The sequence below is a fragment of the Peromyscus leucopus genome, chromosome 8b (assembly GCF_004664715.2).
Source record: "Peromyscus leucopus breed LL Stock chromosome 8b, UCI_PerLeu_2.1, whole genome shotgun sequence".
In the NCBI taxonomy this organism is placed as follows: domain Eukaryota; kingdom Metazoa; phylum Chordata; class Mammalia; order Rodentia; family Cricetidae; genus Peromyscus; species Peromyscus leucopus.
The window spans coordinates 82,103,313-82,130,956 of record NC_051086.1 but is presented as its reverse complement, the minus strand read 5'-3'; the positions used below and the strand labels follow the sequence as shown (position 1 = coordinate 82,130,956).

The following is a 27,644-nucleotide window of genomic DNA, read 5'->3' as shown; positions in this document are numbered from 1 at the left end:
GAAGAGAAGGCCTAGAGAGAGCAACTCCCTCCTGGCCTTCCAGTGAGTAATTCCACATGGAAACTCTCCAACTGGAACATTTGCATATTTTTTTATGTCTTGACACACGATGCTTTAATTTTTTAAAGTGCTACTAATTCTGAAAATGGAAGAAAATTTTAAAGACACAAAGTTTGTTACTCTGGTAAGTGCCAAGGTAGTTCATAATATGCTCTGAAATTTTAAATTAAATTTAAAATTACTTCAATGAATCCTAAGCCAAATGTAAGAAGGAAATGATGGTATTTAATGAAAAACTTCAAGGTAAAATGAAATTGTTCATATATACACTGAATTCTCCAACACTCAATATCAAAGAAATAAATAATACTGAGCTAAGAGGTGCCCAGTTGTTAGAAAATAAACACAATGCAAACAGAATGGATAGAGAACTCTCAAACTTAAGTGGGGTTTATGATCCATCCACTTTAGCTTTTTAAGATTCAGTCTTTTGTAAAACACATGTCTTATTTTATTTCTTTATATATTTATTTTTGACATGGTCTCACCATGTAGCCCTGACTGGCCCAGAACTCTCAAGGAAGACCAAGCTGACCTTAAACTCATAGAGAGCCTTTTGCCTCTGCCTCCCAAATGCTGGGATTAAAGATGTGTGCTAACCAAAGGACATGTCATTTGGACGAAGTGGCAGCCTACAGAATGGAAAAAGATTTTACCAACCTCACATCAAATAGAGGACTAAAATCCAAAATACATAAAGATCAGGTATGGAGTGGGAGGGGAGATGAGGTTGAGAGAGGGAATGTGGGGAAAGACAGCTAAACTTTGGCATTTGAGGGGTGGTATAGAAACCTAGTACAGTGGAAACTTCCTAAAATATATAACGGTGATCCTAATGAAGTCTCCAAACAATGAGGGAGACATAGTCCCATCTGGCCATCTCTTGTCCTCAAACAAAGCGTCCAGTACTGGGACTGGGTTACATACAATTGAGTTGGGTCAAAGGGAAATCTCCAAACAACACAGGCTGTTGCAAAGACTATCAGTTACTCTCCACAAACTGACAGCAAGGCCCCATTGCTGAAGACAACACCACACAACTCATTGAACATGGAGAGGTCAAGCTGGTGCCTACAAAAAAACTTCACCTCTGTGGTCTAGTGTCTTTGGTATGGGAATATACTCTGCAGGCTACCAAAAGAGAAATATAAACAACAACTCACCCTTTTGATCTAACCTTTTGGTCTAAAATCTGCCCTGCCTGCAAAATATGCTAGGGAAATGGTGGCACAAAGCTTGTGGGAATAACCAACCAATATCATACTCAAACACTGCTTGGGTGACCAAGAACCAGAGACTAGGTAGCCCAGAGGCCTAGCGTAAAAACCAAATAATACTGGTTTTAAAAAAGAAAATGAAACAATAAAATGACTCCTAGTGATATTCTACTATATGTATAGATCAGTGCCTTATTTGACTATCACCAGAGAAGCTTCTTCCTTCAGCAGAGGGGAACAAATATAGAGACCCACAGCCAGACATTATATAGAGAGAGAAACCTTAGAACACACAGCTCTAAATGGGATGTCTCCATCAAATCCTTCCCCTCAGAGCTCAGGGAACCCCCAAAGAATAGAAAAGAAGTGTAAGAACCAGAGGGGATGGAGGACACTTAGAACAAAGCCCTCTAAATCAACTGAGTAAAAATCTTATGAAATCACAGAATTTGAAGCAGCAAACATAGACTTGACATGGGTCCTCAGTGTACACATTATTGTGTTTTCAGTTTAATATTTTTATGAGTCTCCTGAGTGTGTGACTGAGTGGGTCTGGTTCTTGTGCCTTCTCTTGGGGCTCTTTCCTTCTGTCGGTTTGCTTTGTCCAACTTCAATGTGATGATTTTTGTTTTATCTTATTATATTTTATTTTGTTATGTTTCGTTGTTATCTCTTAGGAGCCTGTTCTTTTCTAATGAGAGATGAAAAGGGAGTAGTTCCAGATGGGAGGGAAAGTGGAGAGGAACTGGGAGGAGTAGACGGAAGGGAAACTATAATCAGAATATATTATATGAGAAAGGAATCTATTTTTAATAAAGGGGGGGAAGAAAGAAAAGAAAAAGATGCCACCATGCCCAGCCTAAAAATAATTTTTTAATAAAAGCAACTGAACCTCCAAAATGTAGCTGTTAATTGATGCTTGCTCAATATTTGTTATATAAAACTATACTTCTGCTGGGCAGTGGTGGCGCACGCCTTTAATCCCAGCACTCAGGAGGCAGAGCCAGGCGGATCTCTGTGAGTTCGAGGCCAGCATGGGCTACCAAGTGAGTTCCAGGAAAGGCGCAAAGCTACACAGAGAAACCCTGTCTCGAAAAACCAAAAAACAAAAAAAAAAAACAAAAAAAAACTATACTTCTTAGAATATTTAGTATTATAATATGCTTAATCATAAAAATTCTTTGTCATAGGATATTTATTTGTTAGTTTAATTCACTGTCAAAGGTTTCATTAATTTTGTTTTGGTTAATATTTCAGTTCACTAACACATCATTAATAAACTGTAAGTTCTATGACAATCTAAAAATTTTATCAGATTCTAGCATTCTTTTCTGATACTACAAATATGAAAATGTGTTTATGACAGTCTTGTAAAAAGCAAAACAAAGCTATATTTTTCACAGTATGATCACATTCTCGTAAATTAATAAATCCATGAACTATCTGGAAAGATTTTATAATAAATTCTGAATTATTATTAGTTCCAGGTGGTTGAGTTAGGCTACTTGGATTCTTGCTTCTTTCTCTTGTTTTATTTTGTCAGTATATTTACATTTCCTCCTGAAAGTTTTCCAGGTTTTGGTATTACTGATCAAGTCAAGTAAAGAATGGACTATTTTTCTTTACCTTTCAAAGCCTCCACTTTTACAGACTTCCCTTTATATTCTTTTTTAATATTTCTTATTCTGAAACAATAAAGAGGCATTTTATTAGCCCATACGCACAAGTAAAAATAGCACAGACAGATATGACGGTGGATGTAGAAAATACTTTATAGCAAATAACATTTGAAATAATTTGACTGCTCAGATACATAAATAATTTTCAATTAATTATTTCTTCTGAAACAAAAAATAAATGAGATTCTTTAGACGTTAGTTCCAGACTCATTTTGTCTCTGCAATTTGGCTTTAGTCTCATATTTACATTTATACAAGTACAGCAATATGACTATTAATAGTAATAAAATTTAAAAGAGATTAAGTCTCATCAGAAATTTTATTTTAGGCCTTATTTGTATATTATAATGTTCACTGGCTTTGCATGTCCTTTGAACCTGGCCCTTGTTAAGTTTCAAACCCAGGACAATGGCTGAGATACCTATTTAACTTATCAAAGCTGCACCTGGCCCGGCCCGGCCCAGGTTCTCCCTAAATCCCCCAGTCAGGAACTTCCCTATATAATCCAGACATCTTGGTTACCCTTCCCTTTTGTACCTTTGGCCACCTGGCTGCAGCACCTAGTTCCCCTCTCTCCCTTCCCCTTCCGGTCTCCTCACATAGGGGAGCTGAGTCTGGTCAAGCCCACTCTGCACTCTCCCAGATGTCCCTGCCTCTGGCTGTGCTCTCTCACACGTCTACAATAAACTTTCTCCTCCACCATACCTAGGAGCAGCATGTCCTTTCCTTTCCTTTTTATTTCTTTTTTTCATTCAGTCTTTAATATTTTATCTTAATAAAGAAGCTCCCATTTAGGAGGAAATAATACTTTCCAGATTTCAGAGAGGAGAAGAATCATTTGCATTCGGGGCAGACATTCTGTAGTTTTTCTGGAAATGTTCAAACTTCTGCCCTTACTATCACATAACACTTTTTTGGTGTGCCTTCCATACATCCAATTTCTCTGTCTTAAAGGACATTTAGCCAGGTGTGAGGTTACATGCCTACAATCCCCAGCACTTGGGAAGTGGAGGAAAGAGAAAGAGAAGTTCAAGCTCATCTTTGATTATTAAACATAGTATGAGGCCAACCTGAGCTCTACGGAGACTCTGTCTCAAAAAACAAAAGCAAAACAACAATGAAAGTTTTAAAACAAACCCAAAAGATAGAAGCAGGAAGTCAGACAAGGTACGACAAGGTTAGGCCACATAGATGTAATCAAAGGTGACTTCAGTGGAGTGTGGACAGTTCAAAATGATGCTGATAACAACAATGCCTGCCCCATCAATGTTTTCCACCCACCCAGAGAGAGCTGTTAGTTAACGATTCATTAGCCTTTTATTCATATTAGCACAGTTACAAATGTGTTTACCTGATGGCTTCTTTTCCTTGGTATTCTGGAGCCACAGGCTCAAAATAATCATCTGAAGGAAGCTCAGAGTCTATCCCTCTCTCAATGACCTTGTTACTACTAGTCTTTTGTCGAAAACAAGATAATGAATTCAAGAAAAACAATAGAGAATGACGGTGTTCATCCCCATCTAATCAGTCAAGAATGATAAAATATCAGATCAGTATAATGAATAAAGAAGTCTTGCTCAGAAAAGAAAAAATATTTTGAAATTTCAAACATCAAAATTTTTTCCTTCAGAAGAAAACTGATAAACAATGAAAATTTAAAGTAAAATTGCAAAAATTTATACAATAGAATTTTCAACAAAATATAAATCAAATAATTGAAAAAATAAACTAAAAGATATCTATGAGGACAAGTGAAGATAAATATTTTAGAAACACAATTATTAATATGGCATGTAAAAATTACAGATATGGTTATAAATTTAAATATGTTGACCATGCCAATATAATTGAACATGATACTGAAAACTACAAATTCATATACAGGTAAATGAATGAAAACACATGCAGAAATTACTTTTCCAAGACAAATACAATATTGTAAATTTTTATTAATACAAAAGATATTAAACATTATTTGTTATTAAGGATCTTCATATATAAGCCAGGAAAAATGGATAGTAGGCATACAAATAAATACATGTAAATATACAAGACAACACTAGCTATTATCAAAGTGGGGGATATTAAAAATTACAAGCATGAATAAAGTCATGCACAGAAATGAACATTCTGATTCTAGTACACATGAGAGAATTTTGGGCTAATGTGAATTTTTTGGTTATTGATAAGATAAAGAAAATTAACTGCATGATTTATATATTTGTAAATATAAACAAAGTGTGGAAATGTTGAGAATAATGGCTAACAAATATTTATTTAGAAAATGTTTCTACAGTGTAATGGCCTAGTAATAACCAAACCACAGTAAGAACTAACTATTGCTTTTGCATTTTTCTTCTGCAATGCCTTTTAATTTTGAGTTTCTTACTTACACGTTATCCACTGTCCTTAGACTCAGCTCCTCTATTCCTCTCTCCTGTTGTCCACCCAGACCTGTGGACCTCACCTATTCCTACTCTGAGTCTTTTTTTGCCTTTTCAGGTTGTTCTGATATAAATTCTTGCTATCACTCTTTCAAAACACTTTGATGGATACTTGAAAGAGTTACAAAACTTAATTAATATATAAATTACATTTCAAAATTGACTTAAGTAATTATATCATTGTTTTTAAAATCAGAATAATTTTACATAAATATTATTTACTCTAAAATACGACTGAATTAATTCAGATTGAGATTAGGCATTTATTCTCACCTCTAAAGCAATTTTAATATAATCTTAAGAAAAACTTTTCTATGTAATCAATAAGTGAAAGGTCAGAAAAAAGTCCACTAATACTTACAGAGCAAGATTTTGTCAAAATACAATGCCAGAACCAAGTAGATAAAACCATCAAAAGCCAATATGGAAAATGTCACTAGCATTACATATGATTCTCCTGAAGAGTCAGGAAATACTACACCATTCAAGTTATAATCCAGGGAGATAATCTAAGATTCAAACAAAAATAATGATTAATTCCTAAACTCATAGACGGCATAGCACCAATAATTATTCATTTGCAAGTTAACTTTTTAAAGAAATATTTTAATAAAGGTGTAGTAAATAATAAGCAGTATACAAGTAAATAAAGCTACTAGGAATGCAAGACTGAGTCAATATTTGAAAATAAATTAATATAATTCTGCATGTAACAAATGAAGGGGAGAGATGTAATTGGTCTAGTAGATGCAGAGAAGGCACTTGAGAAGGAAGATATCCATTCATATTGCAGGAGATTTCTTCACAAACTAAGAAGATAAATGTCTCCTTGAAACACCATGTTTAATTGCAAAATGCTAAAAATTTTCCTTTGCTTGCATTTCCAGTCAGTGTTGTCTTAGAGGTCCAGAACTGTACAGTAAGTCAAGGGGCTCACAACTGGCTATACCTCCACTTCCAGGTGATCTGATGCCCTCTTCTGGTCCTGTGTGCACTGTGTATACATGGTGAACACACATACATATAAAATAAAAATAAATAAACCTTTTTCTTAAATCTCTGTTCATCAAAGGAATCAATAAGAAAAGAGAAAAGTTAGCAATAACTGAAAAAAAAAGTCTGTTACACAGCATATGTAGGAAATTGTTATAAAGTAATAAGGAAAATATAAAGAACTCAGTAGAAATTCAAAGAAAACATCTGAATAGAAAATTTGCAAAAGAAAAACACAAAAAGATACTACATAAAAAGGTATCCAATTTTATCAAAGGCATCCAATTTTATTAAAAGTATAGAAAACACAAATGATTACAATAATAAATCACATATTCATTAGAATGGCTAAAATTTGAAAATTTATCAATAACAAATGTTAGTAAAGACTGAGAAAAGCAGGAATATTCTAACATCATTTTTATATAAGTCAAATAAAGTAATCATTTTAGAAAGTATTTAGTGACAGTCATGAGTATTAAGGTTTCTATACACTAGTCCCATTTTCTGACTTCTACTTATACACCAAACAGAACTGGTGTACAGAAACAGATGAAAGAATGTCTGTAATAGTTTCACCAAAAAAACCATCAAACACTGGAATTCCACTCATTTATCAAAAAGAAAGTAATATAGGCATACAAGAAGATGGTATATAACACTATACTATAGCTATAAACAAGACTATGCATGACACTTAACATAATACTGAGTGGAAAAGTTAATTTTTAAATATATTTTGTGTAGCATTGTTTACATAAATTTAAAAATGGATGAAACAAATATTTGTATGTCAAAGCCCAAACTTGACTGGTAGTAAATCGCAAGGAGGTAATTTTCATAAAATGGTTACCTGTGGAATGATGGTATATTTAGAGGTGCTTCACAATGAACACAGAATTCTACTTCTTAAAAAGTTCATAAGTACACTGATGGACTTTATAAATTTTGTTATACGATGTACTTATATCTTCAAAGATTTTCATACTTGATTCATAAATTACACAACAATGTGCTTTAAAACATGTTTACACAGAATTTTTTAATAAACTAGCTGTTTTTATTTTATTTTTTATTCAATGGCAATTTTTTAATTATGTAGCAAATTTAGCTATGTAGCAAGACAGTTACTCTGGTAAAAGTTCTTGGTTAGGGCCAGAGTGGACTCTAAGGAGTCATCAAGTATTAATTCCTTTTAAAACATCAATAATAACCTATGTTTTTACCTTAGCCATCCCAGAGGTGAAGGCAAAAGGGCTGCAAATGCTCAGAATCCATTCCAGAGATGTGGGGAGTTGTTTATGAAGTACAGTGAACCCCACACACCCCCAAAGGAAGGTAAAGAGAAATACGATTAGATTGGTGAGGATAGCTTTCTGTAACAAAACAGCCACCAGGAAAGTGACAGCTATCTGAAAGAGAAAAGACATTGTCTGTTGCAGGTAATAGCCTTTGAGGGACATCAGCACAACCAGGTTCATTACTTCACACAAGATATTATCACTGAGAAAGTGAGAGGATTGTGAAGATCTACCAACTCTATTCTGCCCTCCAATCTTTTTTCTTTAATAAGATCCTTACATGCCCTACCCATTTGCTGGGTTTTGGGTTTTTGTTTCTACAGAAGAGACAGGGAAAGCTGAAAGATAATCCAAGAATAGGATAGAATACACCCTGTTGGGGAATTAAGCAAAGCTAAATTAGGGTACTAAGGAAAATTATCCATCTACACGACTTCTTCAGAAAACATCCTAGATGATGAAAAAATACAGAAACCACTGTTCAGAGAAGGATGGAGGGAGAGATGGGAAGGAGGAAAGGACAGAAAATAATGAAAAACTCAAGGGGCTAGAAAGGACGCTATATGGAGATTGCCAAGAATAGAACAAACAGGAGAGGATATCTGCCTCTATGGAAATATCACAATGAATTATAGTAATTTATTTAATAACATGTGTCGATAATTATAATAAGCACTATTTGAATTATATGTAACACTTTTTTTAAAAAAATCCTTGAGTATTTTGAGAGTAAACAAAAATTTTGAGTTCTTCTTTCTCTGTGTTCTCCTAAATCAAATGCCTCAGTCTCACACCACTAAAATCAAAAGAAGGGATGCACTTACACACACACACATCACCACCACCACCACCACCACCACTGCCACTGCAACAACAACAATAGCAGCAGCAGCAACAACAACAACAACCAAATAACAGCATCAACATTAACTGGTCATTGATATCTCTAAATATTAATGGTCTCAATTCCCTCAATAAAAAGACACAGACTAACAGAATGAATGGGGAAACAGGATCTATTCTGCTGCATCCAAGAAATATGACTTAACATCAAAGATAGGCTATTAACTTGTGGTAAATAGTAGGAAAAACATATTCCAAGAAAATGGACCTAAGAAGCAAGTGCTGTAGCTATTTTAATATCTAACAAAATAGACTTCATATAAAAAATTAATGAAAAGAGATAGGGAAGGACATTATATACTCATTAATGGAAAAATCCATCAAGATGAAATTCCAACTCTTAACATCTATGAGCCAAATACAAGGACACACAAGTTTGTAAAAGAAACACTACTACAGATTAAAACACATATTGATCCTCATACATTAATAGGGGGAACTTCAATAGCCCACACTCACCAATGGACAGGGTATCCAGATAAAAAAATAACAAAAAACACTGCAACTAACAGATATTATCAAACAAATGGACCTAACAGATATCTACAGAACATTTCACCCAAACACAAAATAAACTTTCTTCTCTGCACCTGATGGAACTTTCTCCAAAGCTGACCACATACTCGGTCACAAAGCAAGTCTCAACAGATACAAGAAAATGGAAATGACCTCCTGCATCCTATCAGATCACCATTAAAGCTGGGTTTCAACAACAGAAACATCAGAAAGTCTAAAACTCATAGAAATGAACAATTCTCTACTGAACGACTACTTGGTCAAGACAGAAATAAGGAAAAAAATAAAGACTTCCTAAAATTCAATGAAAATAAATACACAGCATACCCAAACTTATAGGACACAATGAAAACAGTGCTAAAAAAAAAAGTTCATAGTACTAAGTGGAAAGATCTCATACTAGTACCTGAACAGCACACATGAAAGCTCTAGAACAAAAAGAAGTAAACACACCCAACAGGAGTAGAAGACAGGAATTAATCAAACTGAGGACTGATATCAATAAAATAGAAGCAAAGAGAAAAATACAAAGATTCAGTGAAAGAAAGAGTTGGTTCTTTGAGAATGTCAACAAGATAGACAAATCTTTATCCAAACTAACTGAAAGGTGGAAGAGAATATCCAAATTAACAAAATCAGGAATGAAAAGTGGGACATAACAATAGTCAGCAAAGGAACCCGAGAATCATAAGGACATACTTTAAAAATCTGTATTCCACTTACCAAAGTTAATCAAAATTAGATAAACAATATAAGTAGATCTATAACTCCTAAGGAGATAGAAGCGGCAATTAAGTCTCTCAACCAAATGAGCATAGGGCCATATGGTTTTACCATAGAATTCTACCAGAATTTCAAAGACGAGTTACTGCCAATACTCCTCAAACTATTCCACAAAATAAAACAGAGGGGACATTGCCAAAATTCATTTTATGAGACCACAATTACCCTGATACCCAAACCACACAAAGACAAAACCAAGAAAGAGAATTACAGACCATTTTCCCTCATGAACATTGATGCAAAAATACTCAATAAAATGCTTGCAAACAAAATCTAAGAGCACATCAAAAAGATCATCCACCATGATTAAGTAGGCTTAATTCCAGAGATACAGGCATGGTTCAGTATACAAAAATCAGTAAATGTAATCCACCATATAAACAAACTGAAAGAAAATAAAAATATATGATCATCTCATTAGATACAGAAAAGGCCTTTGACAAAATCCAACACCCCTTCATGATAAAAGTTGTAGAGGGATTTGGGATATGAGGGACATCATTAAACATAATAAAGGCAATTTACAGCAAGCCTATAGCCAACATCAAATTAAATGAAGAGAAACTCAAAACAATTTCATTAAAACCAGGAGTCCATTCTCTCCATGTCTACTCAATATAGTACTTGAAGTCTTAACTAGAGCAATAAGACAATAAGACAACTGAAAGAGATCAAGGGGATACAAATTGAAAAGGAATAAGTCAAAGTATCATTATTTGCAGATGATATGATAGTGTACATAAGTTACCTTAAGGATTCCACCAGGAACTCCCACAGATTGTAAACACTTTCAGCAAAGTATCTGGATACAAGATTAACTCAAAAAACCAATAGTTCTCCTGTGTACAAATGACAAATGGACTGAGAACGAAATTATGGAAACAACTTTCAAAACAGAAATATATATAGACTATCTTGGGTAACTCTTAGCAATCAAGTGAAAGACTTGTATGATAAAAACTTCAAGTCTTTGAAGAAAGATACTGAAGAAGATACCAGAAAATGGAAAGATCTCTATGCTCAGTAAGATTAACATAGTAAAAATGGCCATCTTACCAAAAGCAATCTACAGATTCAATGCAATCCCCATCAAAATTCCAAAACAATTCTTTACAGACCTGAAAGGACAATACTCAACTTCATATGGAAAAAAAAAACTCAGGATAGCTAAAACAATCCTGAACATTAAAAGAACTGCTGAAGGTGGGGCAGGTCTCACCATTCCTGATTTCAAGATGTACTACAGAGACATAGTAGTAAAAAACGACATGGTATTGATCAATGCTATCTAATTGAATACCCAAAGATAAATCTACACACATATGAATGCCTGGTTTTTGGTAAAGAAGCCGGAAATACATGGAGGAGGATCATCTTCAACAAATGGTTCTGGACAAACTGGGTATCTACATGTAGAAGATTGCAAGTAGAGCTATACTTATCACCCTACATAAAACTCAAGTCCAAGTGGATCAAAGACCTCAACATAAAACCAGATACATTGAACCTGATATAATAGAATGTGGGGGATAGCCTTTAACATAATGGCATAGTAGATGATGTTTTGAACAGAACACCAATAATACAGTCACTAATATCAATAATTAATAAATGGGACCTCATGAAACTGAAAAGCTTCTGTAAGGCAAAGGATACCATCAATCAGACAAAGCAGCAGTCTACAGAACAGGGAAAGATTTTTAACAACTCCACAATCAATAGAGGAATAATATCCAAAATATATAAAGAACCCCAGAAAATGCATATCAAAAAAACCCCCATATAATCCAATTTGAAAATGGGGTACAGATCTAAACAGAGAATTCTCAATAGAGGAGTCTCAAATGCCTGAGAAACACTTAAAGAAATTTTCACTACCCTTACCCATCAGGGAAATGCCAATCAAAACTACATATAGATTCCAACTTATACCTGCCAGAATAGCTAAAATCAATAACACAAGTGGCAGCTTATGCTGGCAAGGATGTGGAGCAAGGGGAACATTCCTCCATCACTGGTGGGAGTACAAACTCATACAGCCACTATGGAAATCAATATGGTAATTCCTCTGAAAGTTGGGATTTGATCTACCTCAAGACCTAACTATACCAACCACTCTTGCATATACCCAAAGGAAGAAGCTCCATCCTATCCCAAAGACACTTGCTCAACTAGGTTCATTGCAACTTTATTCTTAATAACTAGAAACTGGAAACAACCTTCACAGAAGGATGGATAAAGAAAATATGCATTTACACAGTGGAGTATTACTCAGCTATTTAAAAAAATGAGATCATGAAATTTTCAGTCAAACAGATGGAATTAGGAAAAAAATCATCCTAGTGAGGTAACCAAGATCCAGAAATATAAATACTACATGTATTCACTTATAAGTTGTTATTAAGTAAATAATAACCAAGCTACAATCCATAGACCCAGAGAGGTTAGGTAAAGACAAGAGTTTTAGATGCATGGATCTCCCTGGGAGGGGAGACTGCAGGCAGAGATACCTGGAAATGCAGGGTATTTGAGGAATGGGAAACCCAGTGCAGTGGAAACTTCCTGCTATATATATATATGAAGGTGATTCTAATGAGGTCTCCTAGTAATTGAGGATATGAGTCTCAACTGGCCATCTCTTGTAATCAGGTGAGGCTTCCAGTGGTGGGACTGGGTTGCATTCAGTTGAGTTATTGGCTAAGGGGGTCCCATGGAAATCCCCCAAACAACCCAGGCTGATGCTAAGACAAAGGTTTGCTCTCTGTAAATTGACAATAGGGCCCCATTGCTGAGGACAACACCCAACAACTCTTTGAACATGGAGAAGTCAAGCTGGTGCCTACATGGAGCTTTCACCCCTACTTTGTAGCCACTTTAGTGTGGGAAGGTACTCTGCAGGCTACCAAAAAAGGAGCATGGGTCCAGATACAAAACCTATGACCAGAAATCTGTCCTGCCTGCAAAATATGCTAGGGAAATGGTGGCAAACAACTGTGGCAGTAGCGAACCCATGTCTGACTTGCCTTAAGGCCCACTCCATGAGATGGAACCCATACCCAACATTGCTTGGATAATCAAGAACCAGAGACTAGGTAGCCCAAGGATCTAGGATAAAACAAAACACTAGTGGTCTAAAAAAATTTTCAATAACATGACTCCTAATGCTACTCTGCTATACTCATTGGTCAATGCCTTATTCAGTTACCATCAGAGAAGCTTCCTCCTGAAGCAGATGGGCATGGGTGCAGAGACCCACAGTCCGACATTACTCAGAGAGAGTCTAAATGGGAGGTCTCCATTAAATCCCTCCCCTCAGAGCTTAGGGAATCCCCTGGAAGAGAAGGCTGAAAAATTCTAAGAGACAGAGGGAATGAAAGACGACAGGAGAACAAGGTTCTCCGAATCAATTGCAAGGTGCATATGAGCTCAGAGACTGAAGCAGCAAGTAGAGGGCCTACATGAGTCTGCTCCATATCCTCTGCATATACACGATAGCTTTTAGCTTAGTATCTTATGGGAGTCCTGAGTGTGAGAATAAGTGTGTCTCTGACTCATGTGCCTCCTCTTGAGACTCTTTTCCTCTAGTTGGGTTGCCATGTCCAATTTTGATATGATAGTTTTTGTTTTGTCTTGTTATATTTTGTCATGTTTAGTTGTTACCTCTTAAAAGCCAGTTGTTTTCTAATGAAAGACAGAAAGGGAGTGGATCTGGAGGGGTGGGGAGGAACTGAGAAGAGTGAAGGGAGGGTATATATATAATGAGAAAAGAATCTATTTTCAATTAAAGAAAAATAGAAGAGAGAATAAGTCCCTTGCTTATATCTAATTCATACTAGAGATACACAAGGTGATTGAAGTAGCACCTCAGTGAAGCTCAATGCTTCACAATGGCCTTTTCCCATGATGCCAGAGTGACTCTAATGATCATAATCAAAGCAGTCCACAGAGTAGCTGTATATCAGCCTTCTTTCCTTCTAGTCTTCCCCTTGCTTTTTCTTTCTTTAATTCTAAGTAGTAATATATTATCTTCACTTACATCTACTGAATATGGTGGCATAAAGTTTAAAATTTACCTCTGTGAGACCAGTATTAGTTGGTCACCATGATAAAATAAAAAGTAAACTTGAGCAGCAGTACTAGTTGCCTAGCAAGATATTTTTTACTCATTTAAGGTAGTTAAAAGTTTCACAATTAAAAATTTGAAATATCTCAAAAGATTTTATGAGAAAAATATTTTTGACACACCATTTCATTATGTGATGCATAAGACTTCTGTGAAAAAAAAGAGAGGCCCAATTTACTTGGGTTTACATTATTTTCTAATATCTATTGAAATTTTCTCAAGCAAACTCATATGTGCATCCACATGCTCATACACACACCCCTACACACACACACATACACACACACACACACCAGACATAAAGAAAGTGCCTTCCTAACATCCTGGAGAATTAATGTTTCCTACTCACAGCTAAGATCTAATGTGTAAAAGGTGATAATAAATGCATACACTTACCAAAGATAATCCATATAAGAAAAAGAGTGTAAATATGACAAGGAAGCCAGTCATCACTACAATTTGAGCAGAAGTTATGATAACTGCAATAAGTATAGAAATAATGAAGATGAAGCCAACATAGATTAAGCCCCAGGACAGCCTAAACAAAGACAAAAGGCATTTAAATAATTTATCCTTTTAAATAAATATTTTTAAAAAGACAAAAGCATCTAAAGAACAACACTGTTACTCTGGTAAGTACACTGTAGTTTAATAACTATGATATTGATAATATGGCTGAAGTCCATTGTGCATGCTGTTCTTTATTATAAATCTCCATCTTTTCCCACTAAGGTGATCACTTTAGCAAACATCCTGTTTATGAATCCTATGCATTCTGATTGCCTTTACCACACAGTAATGGGAGGTGCCAAATATTATTATGGCACTAACCAATGGGAAAGAATGTCACAACCAATTAAGTGGCTATAAACCAAAAAATGCCCTTGCTGATACATGAAGGCCAGGCTTCTATATGTATCTATTGCACAAATACTATGAGCATTGTATAAACTGTATGGTTTATGCTGTAATTATATGTAATTTGCCTTTATCAATCAACATTATCTATTACATATGAAGCTTATATATTTCATTGTATTAATATATTTTAGTGTTCTTCTGATATTAGATAATTGTTTCCTATTTTTCTTTGTCATAATGGTGTCAAGAATTTTATTACATTTGTTTTTATGTAAGATGTAGAAGAATATCTCTAAAGTGAAATTACTGAATTAAAGTTTATGTCATCAGTTTTATTAGATATTATCCAATAACCCTAACTGTAAAGCTGGAATAAGACTTAACAGCTGATGGTCAGTCAAATGTCAATCAAATGGCTCTACAAACTTCAGGAGCTTGAGCATCTCTGGAGGCAACACTACCACTCTTTACAGAAAACTAAAAACCCACAACTCCACTGACGACATTGTATGCTTCCTATTCCTATTATTTCTTTATTTGAATGGATATGTTATGGCACACCTTTACACTTTTACATTATTTTGCTTTAGATGTGTTGATGTTCACATTTTTACAAGATATTTGTTAAAGAATATTATCCACTATTATATCTTACTAGACTGTAAGAATGCATGTGTCCAAGCTTCTCATTTACAAATAATAAGACTGTGGTCCTTTAATTAATGGGTATATGAAAAGTGACAAAATAAATACACAAGGTATGAATGCAATTGCAGCCATTTTTCTGCCCAGAGTTCTTTCCTCTGTTTAAAACTGTATACTCAATAAGGATTCATCTCCTGCAGAATGCAGCAAAAGATGCATGCTTTGCAACAGTACACCCAAGTAAAATATGTTTAGCAGAATTTACTACTTATTTAATTTTTAACCTTATATCACTATAATGAATTGGCATTAGAAACATCAGCATTTATAAAAAGTGTATCATATTCTGTGAATTTACTTCCTAAGTACAGAATGGGACTGCTTTAGGTAGGTTGAAAAACCATAGTATAAGAGAATTATGAAATAAAGACATTAAAATAATTACTGAAAGGGGGAACTAGTTATAGGGGTGGAGTTGGAGTAGTGATACTAATAAACTTACATAAAATATTCTTGCTTGCAAAGAAATATAAGCATCATACTTTTAAAAATAATTATTACATTTCATATTTATGGCATTAGTTGAAGTCATATTTATTTCCAATAGATGTCTAACACTTGGAAAGCATATTTCAAAAGCATTTTCTTTCCTACTTCTAATAATGCACATATCAATTCATTTTTACAGGTTTTAATTTATATGCATACTAAGAATCATCCTGAAAATGACTTGACATCGGAATGTTTAGTATCTCTTTGGTCCTCATGTCAGCCTGACTGGTACCTCCCTAATTTAAGGTGACCCTAGGCATTCTGTCCCCTAGGACTTGCCTGGGACTGAAAGGAGTCCCCTGAAAGAAGTCTGCTCTCTCTCTTCCTTACTAACAGACTTGCATGACAGGATATACATCCATTCCTCTGTCATTACCAATGCTCCCACACAAAAATTCTTTACTTTTTAAAGACATGGTTTCCTCCTTTTCTATTTCCCAATCCATATATCTTAGAACTAAAATTACCTTTGTTGGTAAATATATTCTACACAGAAAGAAAGATTTCTAGACAATAATTTTACTTCAGGGAATACAAGTTACTAGATTGTTCAATAAATAATTATTCATCCAATCCATGTAGTTTTATCATTCCACACATATAGTTTTGGGTTTTGTTTGTTTGTGTATATTTTAAGTGAAATGTGTTTGAGTTTTCATCAGGTTTGGCTTATCAAGAAGGGTCTCAAGGTCTCTCTATACATCTCAGGTAAGCTAGAAACTCTCCATCTTCCAGAGTCCACCTACCCAATGCTAAAATTACATGCCTGCACTTCCAAGCTCAACCGAGTGCTTTCTTGATTTATGTAATATAGAGAGAATTATCCCCTAAGAATCAATATCAAAGCATGCCATGTTTCTTCTTGGCACATAATTTTCCTTTTGACCTGATAATATACATTTTGTCACTGATACTTACCAAATTCTGTGCTTTGTTTCAGAGCAGTTTAAATGTTATACTATTTGTATTTCTATTAAATTCATCCACTATTTTTCTAGGTCTTTATTTCTATGAAAGTACTCCCTTCTATTATGTCACAAATACATAAATAGATACATTCCTGTATATATACAAACATTATACATATATTTCAAAATTACTTTAAAGTGTTTGTTGCGTGAGGCAAAGTATAAATATTAAAAAGTAGTTCAGGTGCTGTTATTAAGTTCTTCCTAAACACCAGCCTATATGTTATGTCCTGATCATAATGCATCACTTAATACAGCATTTACTTACTTCAAAACGCCCCTGGTTGGCCAAGCCCATGCACAAAACATACCCTTTACAAGACTATTTTCTTCACATAAGAAAGTGGGGAGAAGTCAGTTCATAACTAGTAGCAGATCAGGCAGAACTGCCATCAGAACTGCACCACTGAGGCTGGGCTCTGGCGTTTGCCATCTACCTGACACTGGGTAACTCTCTTATCTTATTTGCCTTTACTTTCCTTGATAATAGTGCCTACATCTTAGAGGCTGCATAGAAAAAGCTAGAATTAAAAGCATGTTCAGTGAGTTACAGTTAACTATCTTCCATGGAAATTTTGACAAAGACTAAATCTAGTAGTCAGAGCAAAAGAACAAGTAGCCCACATATCAAATTTAAACTGTGGAATTAGAAAACAATAACACTTCTGCTGTTTTATGATTTCTTTATGACTCACCAGAATGCTGAGTCTTGTAGACCCATTATTTTCATCAATTCCTTATACTTTTTCCTCTCTGTAGTAATATTACGTGATACAAAATATATGAATGAGGAGAAATAAAGCAAGCAGAATAGAATAAAAACTTCATATTGAAAAACACCTTTAGTAATAAAAGGTAATGTCTTCATATTTATTGCATTAACAGACATCAAGTCCTCCATCACAGAGTGGTTTGTTGTGATCTAGAGAAAAGCATAAGCAAACAGAAATTAAAGGACATAAATTGACCAAACTGGAGTGTTGAAGATTGCACTACTATCTTTTTTAGTTTAATGTTGTAGTCTAGTAACACAAAGTGTCACTGTCAGAGGGAACTAGGCATGCTGTTTTGCAGGTTTCTGTGAACCATTTCAGAACTAGAAGTTTTAAATCAAGTGGTCTCTTCCTTGTCTAAAAATCTGTGTTTGCATAATTGCTAGTTTGAATGTGCCCCTCCACATTGCATCTGGAAACTTCATTCTCACTGTAGTATTAGAGGGAAGATGTTTGGAGAAGTAAGTCATGGGGGCCCGCTCTTGTGGATGGATGAGTGACTCATCAAAGGGTTGGCAAGTGTTTCTAATGTGCAATTTGCCCTTTTGCTCTTCTGCCAAGTGAGAACACAGTGTTCTTCTTCTCTTTGACCTTTCATCTCTTCTGCCATGCAAAAACTCCTAGACTGTGACAACTGTGAGAAATGAGCTTGTTGAGACCTAATCATATACTTGCCAGACTTGAGAACTGTGAAAAATACTGATGCTCTTTATAAATTACCCAGCCTTGAGTGTTTAGTTTATTGTAAGGCAAATGAACTGTGACACTCATCTTTGTTAATAGTTTTGATGCCTATGAAATTAGTTGTAGTAGCCACCAGAACTTTGCAACTAAGCACTCACTTCTATAATAGCAGCATTGATGGCACTTTGTAAAGGCACAAATCCTCTTTTCCAGTATCTGGACAATGAACATGAAACACCATCATATACATCCCAGCAATGAGCTGTAAACACAAGGAAAAGTATAACCATTATGGCATAAAGGCAGATTGGGAATGAGGAACAAGAACCTAAGAGAAAATGAGACTCCACTAGTCAGAACTTTTAACCTCATAGAGAACACAGGTACAGTGGTGCACACCTGCAATCCTAGCACTCAGAAGGCTGAAGTAGAAGAATACTATCTCAAACCAAGCAAGCAAACAAACCAACCAACAAGGTAATTTTGAAAAGAGGCAAATATGTTAAGGTGAAGGGTATATGGTTTAGAAAAAGCAGCTGTTCTCTCACACACCACAAGACTAGGGATGGAGCAATCACTTCCTGAGACATGACAAACAAGCCTTTAGGGTTTCTATAGCAAAGCTACACACACACACACACACATACACACACACACACACACACACACACACACACACACACACACACACACCCCAAACAAAAACAAACAAACAAAAAAACCTCCAGGTAGGAAGTAGAGATGCAGTGTTTGAAAACTTGTGACAAGCTATTGCACAGACACGTAATGATGAAGAAGACAAAGGGCCACAACCCTTTCTGGGGGAGAAACAGAAAGCAAGGTGTGCTACCTATACTCTGGAAGTCTCAGGAATTTTCTTCCTAATATTTTCATGTGGCCTCCCCTGTGCTATAGCATACAAATACAGCTTTTACTCTGCATTTGAGTGTCTCTGGATAGTCCTTTGCTACAAGTGACAAGATCTACAAGTCTATGGCAATTTTACTTACAAAGACCACTTCTCCCTTGATCCTAATCTCCTCCGAAAGTGACTTCATCCTAGAGGGGTTTCTGAGCCACCATTAATTTCTAAAGTAGCTCTATTTTTATCATCTTATTGTATATCCTTTTTATCCTTTCCCACCTCCTGCCCCTGACTAGAACGATTCTTATAAACAGGCTCCATGGTTTTCATTCACTATACTGTTCAGGAACTCAGCAGTCTGCACTCAGTATGTGAACAGTAGTGAAGAGCTGATTCTACAGGTTACATCAATTTTATGTCCTCAAGTGTCCTTCTGCCTTTTAACTGCCTCTACTATCATTTAAGTGGTCTTCAGGTGTCATTACATTCTCCCTGAACTTCCTGCAACTTGAATTCTCTGGGCTGTATTAGGAGTGCTCTCTTAATCTTGGACAACTCTCCACATGCTTCCCTGATTAAAGTACTGCAATGACTATCCATAGCCTAGGCTTACAAAATGCCAAACTAGACCTAGTCCTTATGTGACTGAAAAATCATTCTTCCCTCACATTCCATGGCTTTTCATGCTCTTCTTCCAGCTATTAGAAGGTGCTCTCATATGCCTCTATCCTACTGAAATACGGTATCTCTAGCTCCTCACACTTGCTGTTCCTTTGTTCTTATTTTAAAAGTTACTTCTCTAATGCAACAATAAATTAAGAATCCTGGATCCAAGTTACCACAAGTACTTTCCCTTGCACTTGCCACTAATTTTTCAATGCTTGCCTCTCCTGGTCAACTGCTAAAGCATCTGACATTGGAATCTAATCACTCCCTTAGACCTGTGAGCTCAACAGATGTATGCTGAATTATTATGCAGTGCTGTGAAATAAACCTCTAAAATTAATATAAGAACAGCAATAAAATGTTCATCTGTTTTTTCCTATGAAATTGAAAGTATTTGTTGCCCACTACCTGTTCCTTCTTGTTGAAAACACAAAGACTGTCACAATAATATTTTATATGAAAAGTCACCTAATAAGTCTTCTTTCAAAAATGGATTTCCATGCGTTAGAAATACCTCTAACTTGTAAGAGAAAGTGTCATTAAATATGATTCCAAGAGCATGGGGAATATTCTTCAAAAGCACTTCATCCAAGTCATTTTTACTTGGGACCCCAATGATTCTTGTTCCTGTGAGGTAAAAGGTGAAAAACTGGGTATACATATTCTACCAAAACAAAATGTGTTATTAGGCTGAGCCATGTTTTTATAGACTTTTACACTTAAACTAAACAAACTAAAAAGCAACCTAGAATACATTATTTTACTGTTTCAAATCACAGAATCCAATTGTGTATGCAAATTACATGTTTTAATAAGACAAGTGGTGGATGACGGAAAAAAAAAAAAAAACCACTATGCCCTTAAGTATAAGAGTAATCCACTATTGTCATTACTTTACCCCTGAGGATTCCAAAATTCTTCCTGAAGCAAAATCAATTTACATGACTTTTGTCTTATGCAGAAACAAAATAACAGACTCTATAGCAACCAGAAATTCATTAGTTAGTAACTGAATATTAAAGAATAAATAGCCAGACTACACCCAGGTTGCTCATAAATGAAATATGCATTTTTTTAGTCTTGGTCACAAAATCACAACCTTTAAAGGTTTTGCATTCTATACTATACATAAGAAAGAATATCACCTTCAGATTACACATCAATAATGCTCATACTTATAAACTTATTGTTAAATATCCATGACCTAATTACTGATTTTTAACAAGCTATATATCTTTATCATTGGATATCCATGTTAAAAATATACATGCACCAATAGCTACATTTCTCCCAGTTGTTGTTTTTCAAATTTGTATGTTTTTTGCTTTTTGTATGCTCCAATACAAACATAGGCCTACATAAATTGAACCCCTATCAAGCTGAAAGAATTTTAAAATCTTGTTGTAAAAGAAAAATAAAAACTTAAGAAGATTATATATTATCTCAATACTTGAATTTATTATAATGATGTTATACTGGAACTTCAAACTAGCATGTACATATCTTATTAAAAATTATAAATCAATAAGACTAATTATTTCTTGTCATTAGCATATTTACCTTTCATAGAGGGAGCAAAAGTTGTTTTATTCATTATCTGTTGGGTTATGTTAGAGATTGGTGTATATACAACCACTATAGAAGATCCATTAAATTCATCTAAACTTCCAAGATCCTGAGGTGGGACTTCGGGGACTTGTATATTTACTTTGATATGTGAAAACAGACCCATATACAGTCCTATAATAATTGGGATGCTCCATTCCTATAAAAGTTTTAAAGAGAGAAAATAATGAGCCTAGACTTATTTCTCCTCAAATTGGTCAATACCAAAGAACTTTGAAGACAAGTTCAATTCTTCCATATGTATGGCTTCTCATTGTTATACACTCTCGGAAAAAGGAAAACTCAATGAAGAACAAATTCTGAGTTAGTAGCCACATGTATCACGCTCTGATCTAATGTTTTGCATTAAATCATGAAAGATTTCAGAAGTCATCTGGAAACAATGGGATACATAACTGTGAAAATCTCAATTGCCTAGAAAATCAATTCTAGAAATAAGACACAAAGTGGCAAATAACAATGTTTTTTGCTATTTGTCATATATCTTATTAGAAACTAAAGGAAGTAAGTAGAAACGGAGTGGTAGATACTCTCTAGTGAGTCACCAATAGCAATAATTTCTTTCTTCTTGATATAATGCTAGAACACACTTTTTTTTCAAGCAATTGAGAATTCTTCTTTAATGCCCAAGAACACCTCTCCCTAGTCTGACTACCATATAGGAGGAATATGAGCCATTAACCACAAAATACTCTCAAAACAATGTAGAAAGAGAAGATACTGTTGAGTTTCCACATCAATAACCATTTCAGCTTACCAATGCCAGAATTTATCTGGACAGATCACTTATGTCCTTCTTTGGGATTTAGTTCTAAATATTAACACTGCATGTTCACTTATTAAAGTGACTACAATGAGTTAATATAGTATGAATCAATTTGAAAACTGTAGGGTTTTTTTTTAATTTGGAGATTTTTTTAAAGATTTATTTATTTATTTATTTATTTATTTATTTATTTATTTATTTATTTATTTATTTATTTATTATGTATACAGCATATGTGACTGCAGGCCAGAAGAGGGCACCAGATCTCATTACAGATGGCTGTGAGCCAACCTCTGGAAGAGCAGTCAGTGCTCTTAACCGCTGAGCCATGTCTCCAGCCCCCAAAAACTGTAGGTTTTGACTAGAACATATTCTTAAAATACAAGTGAAAAATAGGTATTTGAGTTGTTTTTTATGGAAAGGGGGAAGATCCCTACCCAATCTATTATACTCTCTGTCTCAATTCTTTTCCTTTGTCTTATGATTAGTTTAGCAATGGTTAGCAGGGTTTGAGGAGATGACAGAGTCTCTAGATGAAAAAGCCTGGGTCCCTGGATGAATGGAAATAGCCTTATTCCCACTCGCTTCTCTTCTACTGACTGTACTGAAAATAGTGAAATTGAACTTTTGTCATGCATTAAGCCACTGAAACTTATACTGTTCACCACTTCTCAAACAATCTGCTTTGTACAAACCAGCAATGATGTTCTTACCAAAATCTAAATTATGTCTTGGTTCTCAATGTAGAATATGTGATCATTTAATGTTTGTTACAATTTACCATACAATTAAAAATTTTTTTTTTTTTTTTTGGTTTTTCGAGACAGGGTTTCTCTGTGTGGTTTTGTTGCCTGTCCTGGATCCTGCTCTGTAGACCAGGCTGCCCTTGAACTCACAAAGATCTGCCTGGCTCTGCCTCCCAAGTGCTGGAATTAAAGGCATGTGCAATCGCTGCCTGGCACTTTATCTCTTTTTTAAAAATGTAATACTTTTAGTCTTCCTAATTCTATGGTATTGGTCATAGATCTTTATGAGTTTCTCAAACAAATATAGCTAGAAATATCTACCTTAAAAGTAATGACTCTAGTCTGCTGATTATAATGTAATATTTGAAATAAATAGGTAAAGAAAGAAGAGTTCTGAGGAAAGGGTGAAATTTCTGCACATACCAAGAAGCTCTCTCTTTTCATTCTCCATTTCTTGAGCAGATTCTTGTGCAGAAGCGCTCGGGTTTGCTGATAGACACTTATTTCTTTCATACTCATTTCACCTGCTCATTAGCTGAACAAACAGTAAGTGAACCAAAAATATAATATCATTGAAAAAAACCTTGGCTATATTTCTGATTCAAATATTTACTACACTTAAAAACTATAATGAAAAGTTGTAAAATATTATTGCAACCCTTTATGACTAAATTTTACCTCAAACACATTCACTTTAAGATATTTGGAGGAATGAGTGATGGTGGGATGGGGGTTGATAACTGTCACACTTCTACAAAAAAAAAACAGAAAATTCTAATTGGAAAAAATATATCATTATGGTGCAGAACATAGATAACTATATTTTAAAACAGAATTCAATGATGTGAATAAAGTAATTCAATTAGTTTCATTCCAATAATACTTGTAATTATTCCTTGCATTTTAGTAAAATTCCCATAGCTAATCAAATCAACAACAAAATCTGATTTCTTAAACTCATCTGAATGATAAATTATATTCATTAGACACAATCCTAATGAAATATGTTTAGAATATTTACCTTCGGATAAAAATAAAGTAAAATAAATAAATTTTAACTGAATAACTTTTACCAAAAGGATAATAATCCTTTAGGATAATAATCCAGACTCAAAATTACTTGTTTCTGACATGCAAGGAGAATAAGACCTCTCTCAATTTTGTGAATATAGATGCCACTAAAAACCTCTGAAAGCACAGTACAAAATAAACTTTTTTAAAGAAAAAAATAAGAGAAATTGAATGGAAAAGTAATTTTGCCCAGAAATTTTTCAAATAAACAAATTAAAAAACTTCTTCAATTTTTATAGTCTTTAAATTTATTCTTTCCTAAATTTACATAATAAAATTTTGTATAATTTTCGCTTGGCTAGAATGGAAGCAGCTAGATTCTACTGCTGTATCTACAAAATAAAATCTGGTTGGGGAAAAAAATTAAAAATTAGCTCTTAAAATCACCTTAAAATATTGAAGTATCTAGAAGCATCTGAAATATAGATTGATCTTAGCAGAGCACAAAAAATAATATTTGTTTTACTTTGCAGAGCACAAAATATAATACTAAGCTTTACTTACTGTTGGGGAATGTTTGCGTTCCTTTGAAGCAGTCACACAGTTCCCTTTTTTTTTTCCTAGTGCACCAGTTAAAGCATTTTCTCTGGTTCCTTATATACTCTTTAAGTAGGTGGTTACTCTCAGCCGTTCTTACTCAGACTGGTTTCTGAAAAGGGATGTGGTCGATCTAAAACCCACGTGAAAACTTTGTTTTGTTGTGTGTGTCTCTTTACCCTATAAACCAGTTAATCTGGGAAAATACTGTTCTGTGATTGGTTGAGAATAAAACAAACCCTACAACTGTTCATTCAGCTTTTCAACGGCAGGGAAAATAGGGCAAATAAGGAAAAATTGTTCCAGCCTTTTAGATATGATGAGATCAAGATGGAGAAGAGTACAAGAAAAGAGCAAAAATATTAACTAATCAAACTAAGCCATTAAAAGTTGTATGAGAAATACTAATTCATGTTTTCTCACTACACATAGCTAAACACAGCTGTTAGTTTTCACTTGGCAAATTCATGCCAAGTGGGAAAAATAGCCAAGGCTGAAAGTTCCTTTTCTTTTTCTGTTTTTCTTTTAAAAGTAAAGTAATCCATAGTCTACCTTGGAGAAATTCCAACCGTTGACAAATGAAGAATTATTTTCCAGTGCAATTCTCCTACTCTGTTCACAGTCACATGGGATTTTGTGAGTTATGTAGACAAAATAAAATATATTTTAAGTGACTAAAACACATAGAAGAACTCAGACTTTTATGTATCAATACTGGAATACCTGAAATCTATTCCATTCTCACTGCACAGTGTACCTGAAAGGCACTGAAAACTTTTTGACCTGCCATGGCAAACGGTAAAACAGGAAAGCAAAGTCCATGAATTGGGAAATCTCAAATATTTGACATGGCTCCTGATCCACATGTGTTAATAATCATAAATCAGAGAGATGTTCCAGAGTACAGGAGATAATTTTAAGACAATAACAGTTACAGTCATGATAATGTACTTGGCAATTAATTCTACTTTTAAAAGTAGACAAAAGTGAAATATCACATCTTTTACATTGAAAACTGTCAAAACAAACAAGGTAACAGAGGTGTTCTAAAGGTCCCAGAGCTGTGAAAAAAAAGGTCACAAACACTTAAAAATTGGTTTCAATAGTAGAACAAATCTTTTGAAGTCACCTAAAACTATAATTAAGACTTCCACTAATTTTGTTGCTACAGTTGTTTTATATCTTTATATTCCATTTATTTATTTATTGGTTTTTTGAGACAGGGTTTCTCTGTATCCTTGGCTGTCCTGGAACTCACTCCATAGACCAGGCTGGCCTCAAACTCACCTAGATCCACCTGCCTCTGCCACCTGAGTACAGAGATTAATGATGTGCACCCACCACACAGCTATATTCAATTTTAAAAATCATTTTCACTCTGCCTTTCTTTCTTTCCTTTTTTTCTTTGTTCTTTTTTGTTTTGTTTTGTTTTTGTTTTTTGTTTTTTGAGACAGAGTTTCTATGTATAACTTTGGCACCTTTCCTGGAACTCACTCTGTAGACCAGACTGTCCTGGAACTCACAGAGATCCGCCTGCCTCTGCCTCCTGAGTGCTGGGATTAAAGGCCTGCACCACCACTGCCCTGCCACTCTGCCTTTCTTTTCTTTTCTTTTCTTTTCTCTTCTTTTCTTTTATTTTTCTTAATTAAGAAATTTTCTACTCACTCCTCATGCTATCCACAGACCCCCCCCTCCTCCCACGCCCCCAGCCCTCTCTCCCAAGCCACCCCGCATCCCCCACTGTGCCTTTCTTAAAAATCATATTAAACTCGCAGCTTTAAAGCCAACAATTTCTTAATTACATTTACTGCTTTCTCACTGATTTTTGTACATGCTTTGTTGGTCTCTTCTTTTTGCCATTATTTGTTTGAGACAAGTTCTCTCCCTGAACTTCGATCTAGTCTGTTCTCTTTACTATGATTAATTTTATTGTGGTGACACTATTCTTAAATTTGAATGTAAAAATATTCCCACAAATATAGTGACTTAACATGATGAGGAAGATGCAACCTCCAGGTAGGACACTGAAATATTGGGTAAATATATTCCAAGTGAGAAGTTGATATATATAATTAAACTTTAAAAATAATAACGGACAATGAAAAGTAATACACAGTGGAACAAATAAGGAAAGGTGTGTGTGTGTCTGTGTGTGTGTGTGTGTGTCTCTGTGTGTGTGTGTGTGTACTAAAACCAAAAAGAGAAATTTAAATTCCCTTTTAACTAAGTATCATTTCAGATAATTAAGTACATCTGGAATATGTTGGATTAAGACCTAGGCCTCTGGTGTCTTTGTGTTTCTGTGACCTAGACTTTATCACTGAGAGTAGCTATCTAAAATTCATTTTCCTACATGAATCTAGATGCTTTGCATGACTATGTGCTAAACATAGACTAGACAAAGATCTCACATCTTCTACCCCAGGGAAAAGTAAGAATATGAATTTTTGTCCAGTCACTGTGGTATATAGAAAATGAAAACCTAGGGCTGGAGAGGTGGCCTAGTGGCTGAGAGCATGAGCGGAGATCCCTACACCAGTATAGAAAGGCTAGATGTGGTCATGCACATGCATATGAGCATAGTGCTTTGTGGGGGGAAGACAGGGATTACTGGTGTTCGCTGGCCACCAGCTCACCAAATCCAGGGAGAGACTCTATCTCAAAGAACTAAGGATGAGGATGATAAAGCAGAACACCCAGTGTTCTCATCCACATGTGCATACATGTGCATACATCACATTCATGCACATAACATACTTTTTATTATTTGTTTTATTTTTTGAGAAGATAACATATTATTACATCATTCCTCCCTTTGCTTTTCTCCCTCCAAATGTTCCCATCCACCCCTACTTGCTTGCTTTG

The 27,644-nt window shown here is 34.8% G+C and overlaps 1 protein-coding gene across 2 annotated transcripts in view; it reads right to left on the bottom strand.

Annotated features, from left to right (window-relative positions):
• Abca6 (ATP binding cassette subfamily A member 6) overlaps positions 1–25,792 on the bottom strand; it is a 66,763-nt gene extending 40,971 nt beyond the window's left edge. Inside the window, exons 1-12 of one of the 2 annotated variants that reach the window (XM_028865272.2) lie at positions 24,747–25,792; positions 23,850–23,922; positions 23,595–23,706; positions 21,594–21,798; positions 20,502–20,660; positions 18,661–18,764; positions 17,741–17,967; positions 14,416–14,557; positions 7,620–7,805; positions 5,762–5,909; positions 4,308–4,476; positions 2,904–2,962 (exon numbers count right to left, since the gene is read on the bottom strand). In XM_028865272.2, coding sequence (XP_028721105.1) covers positions 2,904–2,962; positions 4,308–4,476; positions 5,762–5,909; positions 7,620–7,805; positions 14,416–14,557; positions 17,741–17,967; positions 18,661–18,764; positions 20,502–20,660; positions 21,594–21,798; positions 23,595–23,690 — 1,495 coding nt within the window. In that variant the 5' untranslated portion in view covers positions 23,691–23,706; positions 23,850–23,922; positions 24,747–25,792. The remainder of the gene's footprint in view (positions 1–2,903; positions 2,963–4,307; positions 4,477–5,761; positions 5,910–7,619; positions 7,806–14,415; positions 14,558–17,740; positions 17,968–18,660; positions 18,765–20,501; positions 20,661–21,593; positions 21,799–23,594; positions 23,707–23,849; positions 23,923–24,746) is intronic. The other variant, XM_037201202.1, reaches the window with a different exon arrangement.
• Positions 25,793–27,644: the final 1,852 nt, after the last annotated feature.